Source organism: Bactrocera neohumeralis, unplaced genomic scaffold, assembly GCF_024586455.1.
Source record: "Bactrocera neohumeralis isolate Rockhampton unplaced genomic scaffold, APGP_CSIRO_Bneo_wtdbg2-racon-allhic-juicebox.fasta_v2 cluster11, whole genome shotgun sequence".
NCBI lineage: Eukaryota > Metazoa > Arthropoda > Insecta > Diptera > Tephritidae > Bactrocera > Bactrocera neohumeralis.
This window is the reverse complement of record NW_026089624.1, coordinates 14,000,119-14,019,974: the sequence shown is the minus strand read 5'-3', so window position 1 is coordinate 14,019,974 and position 19,856 is coordinate 14,000,119. Positions and strand designations below refer to the sequence as shown.

The 19,856-nt window shown below is 39.7% G+C and overlaps 1 protein-coding gene across 5 annotated transcripts in view; it reads left to right on the top strand.

The window, feature by feature from the left end:
• The window catches only part of LOC126766091 (eukaryotic translation initiation factor 4 gamma 3), an 89,465-nt gene that overhangs the window by 27,533 nt on the left and 42,076 nt on the right, over positions 1 to 19,856 (top strand). For 2 of the 5 annotated variants that reach the window (XM_050483846.1, XM_050483845.1), the window contains exons 2-3: positions 6,807 to 6,990; positions 7,052 to 7,215. In XM_050483846.1, coding sequence (XP_050339803.1) covers positions 7,135 to 7,215 — 81 coding nt within the window. In that variant the 5' untranslated portion in view covers positions 6,807 to 6,990; positions 7,052 to 7,134. Of the gene's footprint in view, positions 1 to 3,441; positions 3,596 to 6,806; positions 6,991 to 7,051; positions 7,216 to 19,856 lie in introns of those variants that run through there. The other 3 variants (XM_050483847.1, XM_050483843.1, XM_050483844.1) reach the window with 3 other exon arrangements.

The following is a 19,856-nucleotide window of genomic DNA, read 5'->3' as shown; positions in this document are numbered from 1 at the left end:
ATTTGAATCATTTCTAAAGAAATATATCGGCCTATTGATAATAAAATTGTCTATTAAGTTGTGATTCAAATGGAGAAGACGTTTCTTGTGTTGTATATAATTATATACATATATTATAAGTTCAGATGTATCAGATGTATGAAATTATGATAAAAGAATTGTGAAATTATTAATTTAGTATTAAATATATAATTTCTTTTGCAAAATAACACCCATTTTTTGGGAACTTTTAAATCGCCCGGAAAACTGAAAAAACTCGTTTTCGATCCTTTAATTGCATAATAATTATTACAACAAGCCACTGCACATTTCATTTTAAAAAATTAATATAATTATGCTTAGAAATTTAAATAAATACAACAGTACACTTACACTGGTTTTCTTCATTTGAACAATTTCCACACATGCTACTCTATTTATTGTGGATGTGCCTAAAACTAATTATATACATATTTTCTCGCGTCGATATTCTAAACATTCCACTGAAATTTTTCCTGCAAAGACGAATGAATTAATATTATTTTGGGAATTTCAAAAAGTGTTTACTTTTCTGTTTACAATTTGTATGCATTTCTATGCTTGTTCGTCTCAACGCATAAGTGTGACGTCACGAAATTGTTGCTCAATGCATTTGTTTTTGTAAGAGTTGTCAAGAGCTAAATCGAAAAAAACTAACTGTAAACTAGTGTCGTAATCTTGTATTCTATTATTCTTGCACAATAACAATAAGTGTTCCGTGTTGTCAAATAATAAGTATTGCCATGTCTACACATTTATCAAACGAATAAAAAAGAGGTTTATACGCCAAATACATAAATCATTATCCTTTTTCTTGCTATATCATGAGTAATAATCAAAAAAGAAAGTTTCACTCGAAAAAAAACCTGACACACCCTGGTGTTGGCACACCCCGGTGTTGGATCGGCCAGGGTTATTTTTTTGAAGCGCGGCCAAAGGCCGCCAATGCAAAAAGGAGTTTTACTCGAAAAAAAACCTGACACACCCCGGTGTTGGATCGGCCAGGGTTATTTTTTTGAAGCGCGGCCGAAGGCCGCCAACGCAAAAAGGAGTTTTACTCGAAGAAAACTCTGACACACCCTGGTGTTGGATCAGCCAGGGTTAATTTTTTGAAGCGCGGCCGAAGGCCGCCAACGCAAAAAGGAGTTTCAATCGTAAAAACCTGACACAACCAGGTGTTGGTCGCCCAGGATAATTTTTTTCATGCATTTGAGTTTTTTTTTTATTTATTTTTATTGTTTTCAATCATTTGTGATATGGTAACACTTATTATTTGACAACACGGAACACTTATTGTTATTGTGCGTGTAGTAATATTTATGTAAAATATAAAATGCTTATTTTAAGCAAATATCTAAAATATTAATAAAAAACAAATATTTAGAAATATTGTAGTGAATTGTAAGTGTATAAAAAGTGCATAATACGGAAGAAAAACTAACCATAAGTCTATTCTCAGCGATAGTCAAGCGGCACTAAAAGCGATCTCATCGTACGAGACCAAATCGCTTTTAGTAGAAGAATGCAAAGGAAGGCTAAACCGCCTGTCCCTGTGCAACCGGGCGCACCTAATTTGGGTACCAGGGCATAAGGGAGTAGAAGGGAACGAGAAGGCTGACGAGCTGGCCCGCACGGCGGCAGCGTCCAAGATTTGGGGACCAGAGCCGTTCGTAGCAGCAGGACCCCACATTCTTAAGGAGCTGCTCCGCACGGAGGAGAGAGAGCGGCACTGGCGGCAGGCAGTAAGTATGCGCCACGCCAAGCTGCTCCTAGGAGGATATAACCTCTCCAGGTTTAAGGAATTAGTTAACCTCCCCCGTGAGAAATTCCGAATCCTCGTCGCAGTCTACACAGGGCACTGCAAGCTCAGGAAGCACCTGTCCAACATGGGCTTGGTCTCCTGTGCTAACTGCCGGTTCTGCGACCTGGAACAGGAAACACCAGCAGACCTTATCCTAGATTGCACAGCAATCTGTGGAAAAAGGCTTAAGGCCCTGGATTCCATCTTTATCAGCAGGGATCACATCACCTCACTAGTGCCCGGCAAACTACTGGAATTTTTCAGAGTGCTGGGGCTTTGGGAGGTCATGTGATACAGGAGAGGGCACAATAGACCCAAGGTCGCGGTGCAGAACCTCAATAATATTCTTATCTTATCTTAACCATAAGTCGAGAAATTGCAAAATTAAATTAAAATAATTTTCAACTTTAAATGCAAATATCTCGAAAACTATAAGTTTGCGGCGGCAATAATTATATATATTCTTAATCTGGAGGATCAGCACTATCCAACCATACCACTTTTAGCCCTGAAATCGTGGGATGGTATACTAAAGTTTCCCCCTGGTTTTAAATATGGATATATGAAACGGTTAAATGCTTGCAGTAGTAGTATTCAATAAAATTTATAGCGCAACTCTGTAAGCAGCTTTTTGAGACATTTTAAAGGAAAGTCTCAATATATGGCAAGTTAGAGCCTTATCACACGAGGCAACTTTTGTTGCGGCAACTCTTGGTTTATAGGCGAGGGGGCGACGAGGAGAGGGGAATCGCGCCGAGTTTCCAGTGTTCAGCAACTCGCTTTGTGTTCTTATTCGTAACAGTTCGCTGCGACGTTTTTCGGCATTCGTGTTCTTTCTTTCGTAGTACATAGTTGCATTTGCGTATATTTTTTGGAAATTAATATTTTGAATATATTTAAAAAATTTAATTTCATCTTTTGGTAAGTAATTTGCAAATATGTATACAAATATACATAATATAATATAAATATTTTAGAAAATGGAGTATGACGAAAAAATCGAATTAATTAAAGATATTGTGAAATGTATGGAGGAAGCCATACAAATTGATTCAGACGATAGTGAAAAGGGTGATATATGTAAACGTCTGTTATATAATCTTTGTTTTAATTTTCAATTATAAATAAAATGTATTTCTTAATTGACAGAACTGATTAATATATGTGACAGAATGGCCCAAATACCTATAAGGAAAAAGAAACGACAATGGGTTAAAGTAAAGAGTAGACAATGGGTTAAAGTAAAGTGAAAGAATGAGAAAAAAACTCGAGCAGAGTTGCGCAACACAAGTTGCTCGTGTGAAGGTAATGGGCGACAGCAAAAGAGAATCGCCCGAGAATTAGCAACTAAAGTTGCTTCATGTAATCGCAAACTTACTATTCAATCTTTAATCACAAAATAAAAATAGAAAACTAATGCAGATATACCTAAGTCTCCATTGGCAATAAATTCAATTGTCTAGACGACGTTTATTGTCTTTCGAGATACCTGGTAAGCGATGTGCAGTCTCTAATGGCCTATTGGCAATAAAGTTGTCGTTCCATGTGAATATATATTGCGTAAAATAATCTGTGGCAACGCCATTGGTGAAAATGTGACTATTGACAAAAAAATAGTAAGTGTGCGACGTTGCGCGTTGATGCTAAATGTGTGGCGAGGGTTGGCTTTATTGATGCTACTAATTAAGGCTTAGTAATGTTCAATGTGTGTAATTTCGCACTTGTTAGAGGTAAATTATTCTTAAAAATAGGTTGCTCGTTATTCAAAATAATGAGGTAAGGAATATTTCTATCAGTGTTAAGAAAATGTGTTTTGAAGTTTTTGCGAAATTCCTTAAAATTGTGAAATATTCCACGAAACATGAAAAACATGAAATATGTTATTAAACTGCTGTTACCTGCTATTTTGCCACGTGTATTTGCATGAAAGCGAACAAAGTTGATGTAGTGACTAGTTGATCTGTTGGCTAATAATGAAAGCTCTGGGTATATACATAAGTATATCGCAGATCTTCTACCTACGTTTACACCCATGTGATAATAAACTTCACAAATAAATGATTTACTGCTAAAATGCTTGTGTAACATGTGTAAAATTTAATCATTGTGTTCGATTTCAATATTTCAACAAGGCGTACATATAAAGGTTATTCTTTTTATTTTGGGCACATATACAAAAGTCAATTCTTATAAGATTTATTCAATGCGTATTGAGAAAAGAAATTTCAAATAAACCGCAAATTCCAAGCTCAAAATGACGTTAACTCTACTGTACCGAAAATATACATACTTGCTAATATAAGGTATAAAAGTGTTTCTACATTAAATGCAAGTGTCCGGCCATGCAATTTTGTACACGTGACTAGAGGTAGTAATTTTGTTGTGTTGACGGTTGTTAGTTATTTACTACAAAATCAAAATGCTTCTGTAGAGTAGAGAATAACAATAAAAAGTTGATACATTATAATGGCTCAGGTATAGAATTAGCCGAGTTCGAGGTTAAAATGGGTATGTAATGTTAGAAGAAGTTCTCCATATTATGTAGAAAGGCTGGGATTTAGAATATCATTCCCCGGTTTCGGAGTTAAGAAAGGTTTTCATAATAAAAAAAAGACTATTATTGCGGATTTATTTCGTAAATATGGATTGAGTAATTTTACTCGGACCTTTTTTACATTATTGACCATTTTGCTAGGGTTTTTTTCTTCCTCATTTTTTTAGTTTATAAATTTTAGAATTTTTTCTCCAAACTTCTATTGTAAAGTCCGTGTTCACTGTCATTTCAAAACTACTTGATCGTTTCATTTCAAACTTTACATGAAAAAATTAGGCACGATTCCGATTACTTTGGCGGAGGGGTAAAAAAAACGAATTTCCGTATAAATGGGGGGGAGGAGCTCCAGAGGAGGAATATCCAAGAATAATGTAAAAATTACTAATATTTTTTAAAATATTCACGATTAAAAGTTTAAAAATTTGCACTAAGAAAACATAATATTTCTCTATGTTTCACAAAATTTTTTCACATTTTTTATTTTGTATATTTAAATACACACTCTAAGCTTTGAAATAAGTTCACATTTCACATTAATTTTTCAATTTTTAAGCTAAATTTTGTAAATCACTTAGCACACTCATCGTTGAAAAGGTCAGATTGTTTACAATTATGAGGAAAACGAGCCTTGCCACATCTTAAACAGTATATATGTAGGATTTTTAACAATTTTTCTTTGTTTGTTTTATCGCGTGATTCTTTTTTCTATATTAAACATAAAAAAATACTTTCTACCTATGTATATGTGTAAAACGTAATTTATGTGACTGAAGTACTTTCGCGAAGTACTCCTTTATGCATTGGCGGCCTTCGGCCGCGCTTTAAAAAAATAACCCTGGTCGAGCGAATACCCGGGGTGACTGAAGTACTTTCACGTAGTACTCCTTTCTGCGTTGGCGGCCTTCGGCCGCGCTCTAAAAAAATAACCCTGGCCGAGCGAATACCCGGGGTGACTGAAGCACTTTCGCGTAGTACTCCTTTATGCATTGGCGGCCTTCGGCCGCGCTCTAAAAAAATAACCCTGGCCAAGCGAATACCCGGGGTGACTGAAGTACTTTCGCGTAGTACTCCTTTCTGCGTTGGCGGCCTTCGGCCGCGCTGTAAAAAAATAACCCTGGCCGAGCGAATACCCGGGGTGACTGAAGTGCTTTCGCGTAGTACTCCTTTCTGCGTTGGCAGCCTTCGGCCGCGCACTAAAAAAATAACCCTGGTCGAGCGAATACCCGGGGTGACTGAAGTATTTTCGCATAGTACTCCTTTCTGCGTTATACCATGTTCAGACCGACACTTAATCACACGATTTCAGCTGTTCAGTGGTTTATCCCACTAAATCTTATAAATTTATATAAATATATAACTACTTTATATCCAAAACTCAAATTTTGTTTCAATATGAGTGCATGATAACCGAAAAATATAACCACTTTATATCCAATATGCAAACAGAATTTAAGTTTTCGTTATAAAATTGATACATTTTGGTTATTATATCTGTCAGCGATATCCATTTATTTTTTATGATACACTGGTTTGTATTTTAGGTGACGATATATATATTATTATATTTAAAATATGAGTTTCGGATATAAAGTGGTTATATTTTTCGGTTATCATGCAATCATATTGAAACAAAATTTGAGTTTTCGTACTGTACTGTACTGTACACCTTACACTTTATTACGTAATATTATTATATAATATTACTTATACAAATGTATATAATATTATTATATAATATTACTAATACATGTATATAATATTACTTATTTGCTTAATAAATTTAAAAAAGAAAATATCCATAGGCATGAATAGAGGAATTTTTGCGAAAAAGAGGAATTTCAGCGAATTGCCTTGTCATCACATGGCAGCGCTCCATTTCTTCGTAATTTTTGGTAAACAAATGAGGTTCAAAAGAGTGTAAAATGTAATTTTTGAAATAAAGATTTTTTATATAAAAAACTTGCTAAAAGTGTAAAATGTGGATTTATTTAAAAGATTATAGTGTAATTTAATTAATTTGAAGAGAAAAATGTGAATAAAGTGTGATTAACGTGGTGAAATAGCTTCTTGAAATGTTCGAATTTTGCGAATTTTTGAACTTTAAGGTCGAATATCTCCTAAACTAAGCGTTTGCGGTACCTATAACGCGGCGCCAAAGAAATCGGAATTGTGTCAAAAATTATTCTAGATTGTCAAAGGTATGCTCAATAATGTACAAAAGGGCCAACTAAAATAACTCAATCTATATTTAAGAAATAAATTCGCAAGAGAAGTAATTTTTTACCTTAAAAACCTAATTCTCTCCCTCTAATACATATACTAGCTAATCCGACCATGTTTGTTTTGCCATAGACTTTATTCTTGGGATATATTTTTTTAAGACTTTGGCGCCAAAGTAATCGGAATCTTGTCCTTATTGCTTAATAATTCTAGGTAATACATCATAAATTAACGAAAGCAGTTCTGTACAGCACGAAATATATTACCATATAAACTACAAGACCTTTTTCCAGTCGAAATAAACGAAAAACCTCGAGGTAACGGTTGGGAATTGTGTGCACCAAAAACTAGCCTGTTTCTAAAGAAGTTATTAAACGATCATCGATTTGTAATTTAGGTGAGAAAATTGTATAGACATTTTTATATTTATAATTTATAAATCTTTACATCATTAATAGAAGGTTATGTAGCTGCACCACACTGAAATAATCTGTAACCCCTTAAAGTGGGACGCCACTAAATCTGTTTATTAGTCCACGTTATGCAAACAACGGCTTTGTTCGGATCAACAGTTCAGCCACACATTGTAAGAGCCATGCAGTCACAACCCTCACAAAACATGGTAAGTTTCAAAATCAAACTGTTAAGTATGAATACATGTTAGCAGAATAAATTATGCATCGTAATTATTACGTTAGCTTATTTTATCTTAGCTTAGTTCAAAACTTTGAATAATTAGCACGAGGCATTTTCGCTTCAAGCAGGCGACTGCAGGAATGGTTTTACGAAAATACTACAGTAGAAGCGGCTTGGATAGAAGTTTAGTTTGAAGATTTCATTGTATGTTGCCTACAACGTTTCTTTGTTGGAAATTTAACGCCATCGACTGTAATATTAGGGTAAAGTCTGTACTTCTTCTTCCAGTTTGTGCATGTGGTTGCTGTGAATTTAGTGGCGGAGAGTGTACAATCATTAGCGTAGGAGGATGTAGAAATTCGCTCTGGTCGCTGAGATAGTTTCGAAATGTAGAAATTAAACAACAACGGAGAGAGGACACCACCCTGGGGAACCGCAATGTTAACTCTTCTCAATTTAGAATTTTTATCTCAAAACAGTACAAATGATTCCGACTCCTCTTTCGGAAATTAATATGATGGGTGAATTGGAGTTAGAGGAAGATATGGACTTCTGCACAGATGATACCTTACCTATTCCTTATCCTTGTACTGTGTGTGTTTGGCTACCAAGCTGTCGGCAGCCTCCTTTAGTCCCTAGACCTGGTATCTCCTATTGTGGGTTCAGCTATTCTAGTGTGCAAACCGGTGCTGCCACATTCTCTTTCTCCAGCGCCATGGCCGACACAATTCAGTATTGGTTGATATGCCTGCTGTTGCTGTTATAACGGAAGCGGACTGATGTCCACGTTAGGATGATAAGGGTTATGTGGGTTGTCGTCGACGTCATCTAGCGGGAGGCTCAGGAAACGTACTGTATCCGCGGGGTCGGACCAAAGGGAAAGGGGTGTTAAATGAGTAGGGTTGGCGGGGCATGCAAAGAGGTGGCCGTGTCATGCAGAGACTCATTGCATGCAGGATATATGTATATTGGATATGTCGGGGTCTATTCTGGACAAATAGGACTTTACCTTGCTACACTATCCAAAACGAAACTGCGCAAAGGTCACTCGCGTTTCTCGTGGCAACTCGAGCTCCTCGTCTGCAATGGCTGATGATTTGACTACAAGAAAGCCATTCACTGCTAGAGAGTCGGTGAATGTGTTGATAGGTCCACTGTGAATGGCGGTCAGTACCTCTCGGAATTTAGTAGCGTCTGAAGATTTCGGTTTGTTGACATTCTGGAGATATTGGCATCGGTGAAAGTAAGTGGCGCGCAGTCCATTGGCATTTTTTGCAGCCGTCGGTTAACACATCGCATGGTTTTTTCTACCGATGGGTGAAGCGTAAATTGCCGGCTAAAATAGCTCGTGCACTTCTTCGGGTCTGATCAGGCATGACCATTGCATTGAACTTTAACACGGTCATCATGTCTCTTCGGGTTAGACAAAGCCTTGACAAAAGCCTAGAGCTTACTCACACCGTTGAAGAAGTTGCAGGACTTAAGGTGCTATATCCATTTCGTCCGCTTATGCTGGCTTACCAATCGCCAAATCTCTAAATTGAGATCCCTTATTCGGGGATCCCCGGGATCGGCAATGCGTAAGGCGTAGCGCTCATTAGCTGAAACAGCTGCTTCGGCTCCGACATTGGGGCAGAGTACCGCTATGCTTCCAGCCGGAATGAAGCGAGAGCGGTAGCTGCTTCGATCACCTTGCGGAATCGACGTTCGCCAACAGATGTGTCCGTAGCAGAGAGCTGCAACGAGTATGATAATATCAGAACAAACAGTCGTGCCAAAAATACAATCAAATCAGTTCAGTTCAACATAGACAACTTTATTAATCAATTCGTATAGCCGCCAGCGTGAACTGACCTGATGCAACACGAACAATCTGTTCTTCGGCAATCACGATCGTGTCAGCGGTATGACTGGCTTCGGTTGCAATCTTATCATGTCAGTTCATAGCGTTGCGACGATTGTTGGAATTGAAATGAACAAACAACAACAATTTTCTGCCGGACTGATTTGAATCAAGTGTGGCAAAAAATGTATCAGCTTTGAAAGTGTGCGCATGTTACAAATTTTCGAAGCGTAAACAATGGAAATTCAATCGAGAACCTACATACATACATTTGCTGTATATGTACATATATACATACATACATGTATATACAAACATATATAATATATTTGAAATAGAACAAAAGTGCACTACTTAATCAGTGTTTAGGGGATGATATACAAACCAAACTCTGTCGATCATTTCAATCATTGAAGCATGAGTTTGCATCACTTCGGGTATTTTCTGCTGATACGAACGTTCATAAACAAATCAGATATAAGCTGATCGCTAGTGATACAAAGTTGTTCTCTATCGCTGATTTGAAGACAAACAGTGCGCTTCGTGTACATGAACTGAATGACAGAATCAGACAGAGTAACGGATCAGTACTTAAGTATAAACAAAAATTGTTTACTCTTTGCAGTTCTCTGGTCCGTAGGAATCGGCAGAGCGTTGAAGGTGCTCTCAGTAAATTCTGTGAAGCCGACCCAATTAGCTTTGTTAAAGTTAATAAAGGTGCGGTTGTGCGCAGAAATAAAGGGGGGCCTTTAGTATATATTCTACGCTTTCATGATTAAAAGCTGTATGGTCGAATAGAGCTGATGCTCCAGATTAAGAATATATATAATTATAGCCGCCGCAAACTTATAGTTTTCGAGATATTGGCATTTAAAATTTCGAAAATTTTATTTTGCAATTTCTTAATTTATAGCAACTTTTTCTTTCATATTATGTACTTTTTATACACTTATACTTTACTACAATGTTTCTACATATTTATTTTATATTAATTATTTAGATATTTGCTTAAAATAAGTATTTATTTTTAACACAAATTTCGCTACATGCACAATAACATAAGTGTTTCGTGTTGTCAAATAATAAGTGTTACCATAGCCAAACGATTGGAAACAATAAAATTAAATAAAAAACTCAAACGAAGGAAACAAATACTATCTTAAAAATATACTGAAATCCAACGATCCTACACCGGGGTGTGTCAAGTGTTTTTCGAGTAAAACTCCTTTGTGCGTTGGCGGCCTTCGGCCGCGCTTCAAACAAATAATCCTGGCCGATTCAACACCGGAGTGTGTCAAATTCTTTTTTGTTTGTTTTTTTTTTTAGTAAAACTCCTTTTTGCGTTGGCGGACTTCGGAAAAGAGGTAATGATTTATGTATTTTGGGTATAATCCTATTTTTTATTAAGTTTTATTCGTTTGATAAATGTGTAGATATGGCAATATTTTTTATATACGACATGGAACACTTATCTTATTGTGCGTGTAATGAAATTTGGGGCGAGCTGTTACAGGTGCCCATAACTTTGGTGAGTCTTGGTCATTCATTGTGCTGAATGTCGAATCGTCAATCTGTTCTGCCAGTTCCATTCCCTACGATTGTTTTACTGTCAGGAATGCCAAAGATCCTGGTGCGCGTTGGTTACGTTTAAACCGGTAGAACTCGGCGGTTTGAGCGGCTGTTTAGCTTGGTTTCTTGGACCGCAGCTATCGTACGCGTTCCCGGTTCGTAAGTGCAACCTATCTCCTCGATCTTGCTCTGGAGTCGGTTGCAGTTGAATTGAAGAATGCGGGTTTATCGCGGGTGTCCGTGGGTGAGGCAGTGGCGTGTAGGTAGTGTCTGTTTTAGCGCAAACGCCGCAGAAAAATTCCTTCGGGCCCGGGTTGGACTCGATGCCAGCACGAGTCAGGAAGATACGGAGCATCACTGCTGCAAGGCATTGTTCTAATGACGACAAACTTACATTAATACTTACCGATCCAAACGGGGTTAGATCGCCGAAAAAACAGCCCTTTGCCGGATAAAATCCAAAACAATTCCGGTGCGTAGAACCGGCTGTCTTGGGAATTGAACAACCGAAGGCCTGCTCTGTAAGAATGCTGGTTCACATGCAGAAAGTAAGAAGAAGAATGAAGAATTTTGCCAGAGAATAGTTCTTCCTTCCTACCTTGAGTATAAAGATCATATCGCGGTTCTCCATATTTCAGTTATGTACGCCAGTGTGAGGCTATCCCTCATCACCCGAACAAGGTGCGGTAGTAGAACTTCCGTCCACCTCCTGAGATTTGAATTTCTGTACCGAAGCCATAGCTCACTTGATTGAGTTTGCAGTAAACAGTTGCCTTGGGACTACCCGAGCTACGCGAGATGGCTTGTGTTACAGGTAGGTTGGCATCTCGAATTGTTCCTGGGAAGCGCTCCCGCTGAAGTACCGTAGCTTTTTCTTCCGTCTGGTCGAATACGTCCCGCCGCTTCTTTTAATCCCAATACAGTCTCAGTCTTGCCTTGTGCACTCTAGCTGCTTCTTGTGTAGAGAGGTCGTTTTCACAGAACTATCTAAAGCTTGCCTGTTTTGCAGACCTTATATCCTTGTTATAGGAGGTTTTTTTGTTTTTTTGAACTATTAATTTTTTTCAATGAAATTTCCTTGGAAATCCCCTAAAACAAAATTCCCTGAAAATTTGAGCCCTTAATATTAACATTAAGGACTGGAGCATGGCATGCAAAAATTTTCCATTGAAAATAGACGACAATCGTGAGTTTTTATTATTAAATTTCTATAGCTCAGAGGCATTTTATGGCATCGCTTTGACTTTAGACACATATTCCTCAGAATTGAACACTACAAAAGTAGCCATTGCGACAAAGTCGAAAATCACAGCGGCGAGATAGTACGGGGCTCTGAACTTGATTTTTCCACGGAAATGAAATTCTCAGATAATCTAAACAACTCTTCCATAAGAAGATCTTGGAGCACAATAAGCTCCTCCGGCCCCAATGTCTACGCCGGGTAATTAAGAGGCAGCACAGCTATTCGGATGCCTTTTGAGAGCATCCGCATATCTGTGTAGTCCTTCCTGGTAGGCTTCTGTGACGTAATTTAGCCGTTTTTCCGTTCTTTGTCGTTCCTTGTGTCTTGGCTTACTCTTTTGGTGGTTTTATTTGTTTACTGTCATCATTGGGTCGCAACTTGGTTCAACACGATGAGCTGTGGGGTATACCCTGGTATAAGGGAACGAGATGGTAAGGCCATCGTTACTTTTCAATTCAGCCCGGTGTTGGGAAGGCTCCATTCGATTACAACCGAACTAACTTCCTGGTTGCAAATCATTCAATGAGCACGGCAGTCGCATAACATCTTGGATTAGCTGATGGTGCGGGAAGCTTGAAATTTTTATATTCAGTAAATGGAAACTACGGTTGGTATTGACCCAATTTTATCTATTTTTGGTATTACGACATATTAAAGATATCATCTGAGTTCCATTAAGAAACATCATAGGTTGACTAATACATATGGTCAACTGGACATTTGGAAATTCATTAATAACCTAGGTTTTACACATTTTAAGCACTTGCACTTTATTAGAAAGAGATTATATCTGAATTTCAATATGCCTCGCACATCGACCGATATATTCGGTGCAGTGTCAACCACAGGCAATGAGGTCTACAAGTGTAGTGAAGACCTTCACTCACCACCTGAGCCTAGCCAGCCACCAGCATGGATTCCGAAAAGTGCGCAGCACCACCACAGCACTTAGCGCCACAAACGCTCAGACAGTTCGTGGCCTCAACCAGAAACCACCCTGTGAGAGAGGGATCCTCGTTTAACACTTACCGATCCAAACGGGGTTAGATCGACGACAACACAAATGACATTTACCATCCCAACGGGGATTGAATTTCCGTTAAAACAACAACAACAGAAAGATCCTTGTAGCGTTGGACTCGTCAAAAGCTTTTGACACTGTCAACCACGCAACACTACTGCAGGACATCGAGCCAACTACGCTTCCTCCAGTACTGAAGAGGTCGTCAATCATTTGTACTATTTCGAGGTGAAACATCTAAACTGAGAAGAATTAAACAGGGGGTTCCGCAGGGTGGTGTCCTCTCCCCGTTACTGTTTAATTTCTACATCTCGAAACTCTCACAGCCACCAGAGAGGGTTTCCATAACCTCGTACGCAGATGATTGCACGATATGGACGTCGGGCAATGGAATCGATGGCATGTGTTCGAAAGTAAACAGCTACCTCTCCGACCTTTCTCGTTTCCTCACTGAACGGAACCTCACACTTTCGCCCACCAAATCCACAGCGACCATTTTTACGAACTGGACGAAGGAGTATTGACTTGAACTTAATATTGCATTCGATGGCGTGAAAATTCCGACTGTAAATAACTCTAAGATTTTAGGTGTAACCTTCGATAGTCGATGCTCCTTCAGCCCGTATACCACCACGATTATTGCCAAGGTACAGAGCCACAACAAAATCCTCAAGTCGCTAGACCGGCCGGTCCTTAATTACGCAGCACCTATATGGTCGCCTGGATGCAGTGGCACGCAGATGACGAAACTGCAGACCTGCCAGAACACTGCACTCCGGACCACGACGGGATGCTTTTTGATGTCTCCCATTGAACACCTCCACAACGAGACGCTTATGCTCCCAGTTAAGGAGCAGAATGAACTCCTCTCCAAGCAGTTCCTGCTGGGATGCTTTCGTAGAAATCACCCCTGCAGCCATCTGCTTGGAGCGGAACAGCCTTCCAGGAGCATCAAAAGGTCTTTCCTTGACTACGTCGACGACGTCGTACAGTACGCCGACCGGACTTCGGACGCAACTAACTTCCGACAGGTACTGACCGCCGTTCACAGTGGAGCCATCAACACCTTCACCGACTCCCTTCCCCTGAATGGCGCTCTTGCAGTGAAACCACCAACCATCGCAGACGAAGAGCTCGAGTTCCCGCGAGAAACGCTAGTGACCCTAGCGCAGCTTCATTCTGGATAGCAGGTTAAACTCTTACTTATCCAGAATAGACCCCGACATATCCAATGTATGTTCTGCATGCAGGACGGAGACTCGTCCGCATGACACTGACCACCTCTTTGCATGCCCTGCCAACCTTACCCATCTAACACTCCTTTCCCTTTGGTCCGACCCCGTCGAAACATCACGTTTTCTGGGCCTCTCGGTAGATAACAACATAGATAACTCTTACCATCCTAACGGGGATTGAGGAGCCGTTAAAACAACAACAACAACAGGTCTACAATTCGGTAACAGCGGACTTTAAATGTTATGTTCCAATTTCGACACTTTTTGGACGATATATTTCATACCTTCAAGGTATTATTTTTGTAATGTTATTTTCCGTTTATATATAGGCGGTTTATTAAATTTATTGTAAATTAGTGCCCAATATTTTCAATGCTTTTATGTTATCTTCTTGTTAATTGGTGTCGACACTGCTTACGCGATTATAGCTGAGTTAACAACAGCGCGCCAGTCGTTTCTTCTTTTCGCTACGTGGCGCCAATTCGATATTCCAAGCGTAGCCAGGTGCTTCTCCACCTAGTCCTTCCAACGGAGTGGAGATCTTCCTCTTGCTCTGCTTCCCCCGGCGGGTACAGCGTCGAATACTTTCAGAGCTGGAGTGTTTTCGTCCAGACGGACAACATGACCTAGCCAGCGTGGCCGCTGTCTTTTAATTCGCTGAACTATGTCAATGTCGTCGTATATCTCGTACAGCTAATCGTTCCATCGAATGCGATATTCGCCGTGGTCAACGCGCAAAGGACCATAAATCTTTGGTAGAATTTTTCTCTCGAAAACTCGCAACCTCGACTCATCAGTTGTTGTCATCGTCCAAGCCTCTGCACCATATAGCAGGACGGGAATTATGAGTGACTTATAGAGTTTGGTTTTTGTTCGTCGAGAGAGGACTTTGCTTCTCAATTGCCTACTCAGTCCGAAGTAGCACCTGTTGGCAAGAGTTATTCTGCGTTGGATTTCGAAGCTGACATTGTTGGTGGTGTTAATGCTGGTTCCTAAATAGACGAAATTATCTACAACTTCAAAGTTATGACTGTCAACATTGACGTGAGAGCCAAGTCGCGAGTGCGACGACTGTTTGTTTGATGACGAGATATTTCGTTTTGCCCTCGTTCACTGCCAGACCCATTTTCTGTGCTTCCTTGTCCAGCCTGGAGAAAGCAGAACTAACGGCGCGGGTGTTGAGGCCGATGATATCAATATCATCGGCATACGCCAGAAGCTGTACACTCTTATAGAAGATGGTACCTTCTCTATTTAGTTCTGCAGCTCGAACTATTTTCTCCAAAAGCAGGTTGAAGGAGTCGCACGATAGGGAGTCGCCTTGTCTGAAACCTCGTTTGGTATCGAAGGGCTCGGAGAGGTCCTTCCCGATCCTGACGGAGCTGTTGGTGTTACTCAACGTCAGTTTACACAGCCGTATTAGTTTAGCGGGGATACCAAATTCAGACATCGCGGAATAAAGGCAGCTCCTTTTCGTGCTGTCGAAAGCAGCTTTGAAATCGACGAAGAGGTGGTGTGTGTCGATTCTTCTTTCACGGGTCTTTTCCAAGATTTGGCGCATGGTGAATATCTGGTCGGTTGTTGATTTGCCAGGCCTAAAGCCACACTGATAAGGTCCAACCTTATAAGCGATGTTGAGAAGGCGAATCCCACGGTAGTTGGCGCAGATTGTGGGGTCTCCTTTTGTATGGATTGGGCATAGCACACTTAAATTCCAATCGTTGGGCATGCTTTTGTCCGACCATATTTTACAAAGAAGATGATGCATGCTCCTTATCAGTTCTTCGCCGCCGTGTTTGAATAGCTCGGCCGGCAATCCGTCGGCCCATGCCGCTTTGTTGTTCTTCAGGCGGGCAATTGCTATTCGAACTTCTTCATGGTCGGGTAATGGAACGTCAGCTCCTTCGACATCGATTGGGGAATCGGGTTCACCTTCTCCTGGTATTGTGCGTTCACTGCCAATCAGCAGGCTGGAGAAGTATTCCCTCCATAATCTAAGTATGCAGCCTGTTTTCTCTTCGCTGCGACACGGCACTCCTCGTCGTACCAGCTGTTCTTTTGCACTTTCCGAAAATCAATGGTTTCGGTTGCAGCTGTACGTAAGGAGTTTGAAATGCCGTCCCACAGTTCCCTTATACCGAGTTGTTGACGAGTGCTCTCAGAGAGCAGGAGTGCAAGCCGAGTAGAAAATCGTTCGGCTGTCTGTTGTGATTGCAGCTTCTCGACGTCGAACCTTCCTTGTTTGTTGGCGTGCGTGTTTTGCTCCACAGAGGCTGGTGCGAATCTTAGCTGCAACAAAATAGTGATCCGAGTCGATGTTAGGACCTCGCAGCACACGCACATCTAAAACACTGGAGACGTGTCTTGCGTCTATCACAACATGATCGATCTGGTTGGTAGTTTTTTCGATCCGGAGACAGCCAGGTGGCTTGATGAATCTTCTTATGCTGGAATCTAGTACTACAGATAACCATATTTCGGGCCCTGGTGAAGTCGATCAGCCTCAACCCATTTGGGGATATTTCCTCGTGGAAGATGAATTTACCGACCGTCGTGTCAAAGATACCTTCTTTGCTCACCCTGGCGTTTAAGTCGCCCAGCACGATTTTGACATCGTGGGGGGGCAGCGCTCATAGGTGCGCTCCAAGCGCTCATAGAAGGCATCTTTGGTCACATCGTCCTTCTCTTCCGTCGGGGCGTGGGCGCAAATCAGCGATATGTTGAAGAACCTCGCTTTGATGCGGATTGTGGCTAGACGTTCATTCACCGGAGTGAATGATAGTACTCGGCGACGAAGTCTCTCTCCCACCACGAATCCCACACCAAACTTGCGCTCCTTTATATGGCCACTGAAGTAAATTCCGCAAGGACCTACTCGTCTCAGTCCTTGTCCCGTCCCCGTTTCTTGGACGGCGGTGATGTCAGCCTTCACTCTAACAAGGGCATAGGCCAGCTGGGCAGCGGCACCTTCCCAATTAATGGACCGGACATTCCAGGTGCATGCCCTCAATTCGTAGTCCTTATCTCGTTTGCCATAGTCGTCATCAAAAGTGGGGTCACTCATCCGAGGTTGGTTGCTTCTTTTCATTGGGTGTTTTTTTTTTTACGTGGCAGGTCCCAAACCTAGCACACAACCCTATGTAGGGGATGTTTCGCCTTCTCACTTTAGCTCGCCTTCGAACAGATGTTCTTAGGCTACCCAGAGGATACTTGGTCAAAGTTCGGAAGTCGTGAGCTGTTTGAGCCATATGTAAAAGAATCGTTTCTGGCCACTTCCCAAGTGTATGGCGATCAGAGAACTTTCCTCACTTGCGTAAACTTCTACACATGACCCCATCCTCCATTTTTTATTATAATTAATAGAAAAAAAAATTAATCACGCGAAAATACAAACAAAGAAAAATCGTTGAAACCGTGAGCTCCCCTATCCGTACATACCCTAATTATACCGAAATTCGCTACCCGACCGCCAAAGTAATCGGAATCGTGCCTAATACCCCAATGACAGGAAATAAATAACACATTAGTATAAAATACTTTTCTGTATTGTCGGACTTCAGCCGAGCTCCAATAATATAACCCTGGTCGGACCAACACCGGGCGTGATCAGTTCTTTCGCGTTGAACTCATTTTTGCGTTAACGGCCTTCGACCGCGCTTCACAAAAATAACCCTGGTCGGACCAACACGTTGAACTCCTTTTTGATTATCTAGATAATCAAAATTCTGAAACACTTTACATTAATCATTAAACGACAATGAATTTTTCTGTTATCTTATTTTTCTTATTTTTATTCCATTACAAAATATGGTAACACTAATTTTTTGCTTGTTTGCAATCATTTTCTTATTGTATGAATAATAAATGGATTTCAAATAAAGTTGGAACCCCATCTTCTCTGTATATTTACGCACCAGAACAGAAATCAAAAAATTATGTTTATTAAGTTGCGCTACATTAAAAAAATGTAGAAAAATCGAAAATAAATCATTTTCGACACAATACAATTTCAACTTTTTTCATTTCAAAACACTTAATTTCACGCAGGACAACGGCTGCGGGGTCAGCTAGTATATAAAAAAGAGAGTGATATGAAAAGTGATTAATAATTACACACATTATGTGAATAAATTGTTAAATACAGTGGCAAAAATACATAAAAAAAATATGTACAGCAATATATACATATCCGTTAGAGTGTTAAGCGACGCAAAACTGGCTTGAGAGTTTGTGTCGAAAAATTCGGAGAGGCGCAAATCTGCTGCGCTGTTCAGTGTGCTTTTGGTGCTCCGTAGGGCTAATCGTATTCTAACTTCGCGCATAATTTGATATTGTATTTTGAGAGTGAAACAACTGATTTAAACAGTGACGATAGTAGAAAAAGATTGAGGATTGTAAGTGAGTCTTCTATTTCAAATTCATAATCCGAAACAGTCGACACACCAACTTTCGTCAATTTTCCCTCGACAAAAGTGTTTTCTAAAGCCACAAATAATTTTTTCGAAAAAATATCGTTCAATCCGTGATATATAAGACTGAAATTCAGACGGAATCCTTTCCTGACAATTGTATTTCTTTTTATCAAAGATGAGTTGAGTCGGGTCAATACTTCCCTGAGCCCCCATATATCTAATATAAAGATTTTCGTACTTATAGGTGACTTTATGCTGGATATATCCGCCAATATTTAGGCCAATTGCATGAAAATTGCAGAACATGTTTTATTCATAATAGTGTATTTTTGCGCCTAAAATAGATACAATTGGGCGAAAACTTGACCCTTCCCCCATATACATACCTATTACCAGGTTTTTCGATCATCCACTTGACTCTGTTCCATATGATTGTTGATTCAATGTAAAGTACCTTAATGAAACCCAGAGAACATTTTTTTGAGTATGTATTAGAGCATAGTAGTGAATGTGTGATGAGCAAAAATAGATAAAATTTGGTCGATACGAGTACTACTCAAACTTCCATATACTACATTTAATGATTTTCGTTTTTCTAACAAACTTTATCTGACTGTCAGATAGGAGTTATATATATTATTGGTATATATAAGATTGCATGGATTTCAATTCACAGGTTGACCTTTGAAGAGTATAAAATGTTCGGTTGCACCCGAACTTAGCCCTTCCTTACCAGTTTTTTTTTAATATACTGCGTTATTATATTCATGTATGCATTTTAATTAATTTTCATTCATAAAATAACTATAAATACTTTTGTCCGGCTTTTGAGACCAAATGCTCCCATGTGCGTCATGGGAATGAGCTGCCGCTATATCCTGTGCCAAAGGGACGTAAACGAGTGCGAATTACTGAAAGCAATGCAAACAAAAGAAACGCAAACTAACACAAAACAAATATTAATTGAAAAATTAAAATTATTATATTTTTCGCAATTTTTCGATACACTTTTGCAATTATCGGTCGGTTTTTCGCAATTGTTATCGATTTTCGTTCGTTTTCCGATTAAATTAATTTATTGTGCTATTACTCATTGTGCCGATTTTTATACTCTCGCAACAAAGTTGCTAAGGAGAGTATAATAGTTTTGTTCACATAACGGTTGTTTGTAAGTCCTAAAACTAAAAGAGTCAGATATAGGGTTATATATACCAAAGTGATCAGGGTGACGAGTAGAGTTGAAATCCGGATGTCTGTCTGTCCGTCCGTCCGCGCAAGCTGTAACTTGAGTAAAAATTGAGATA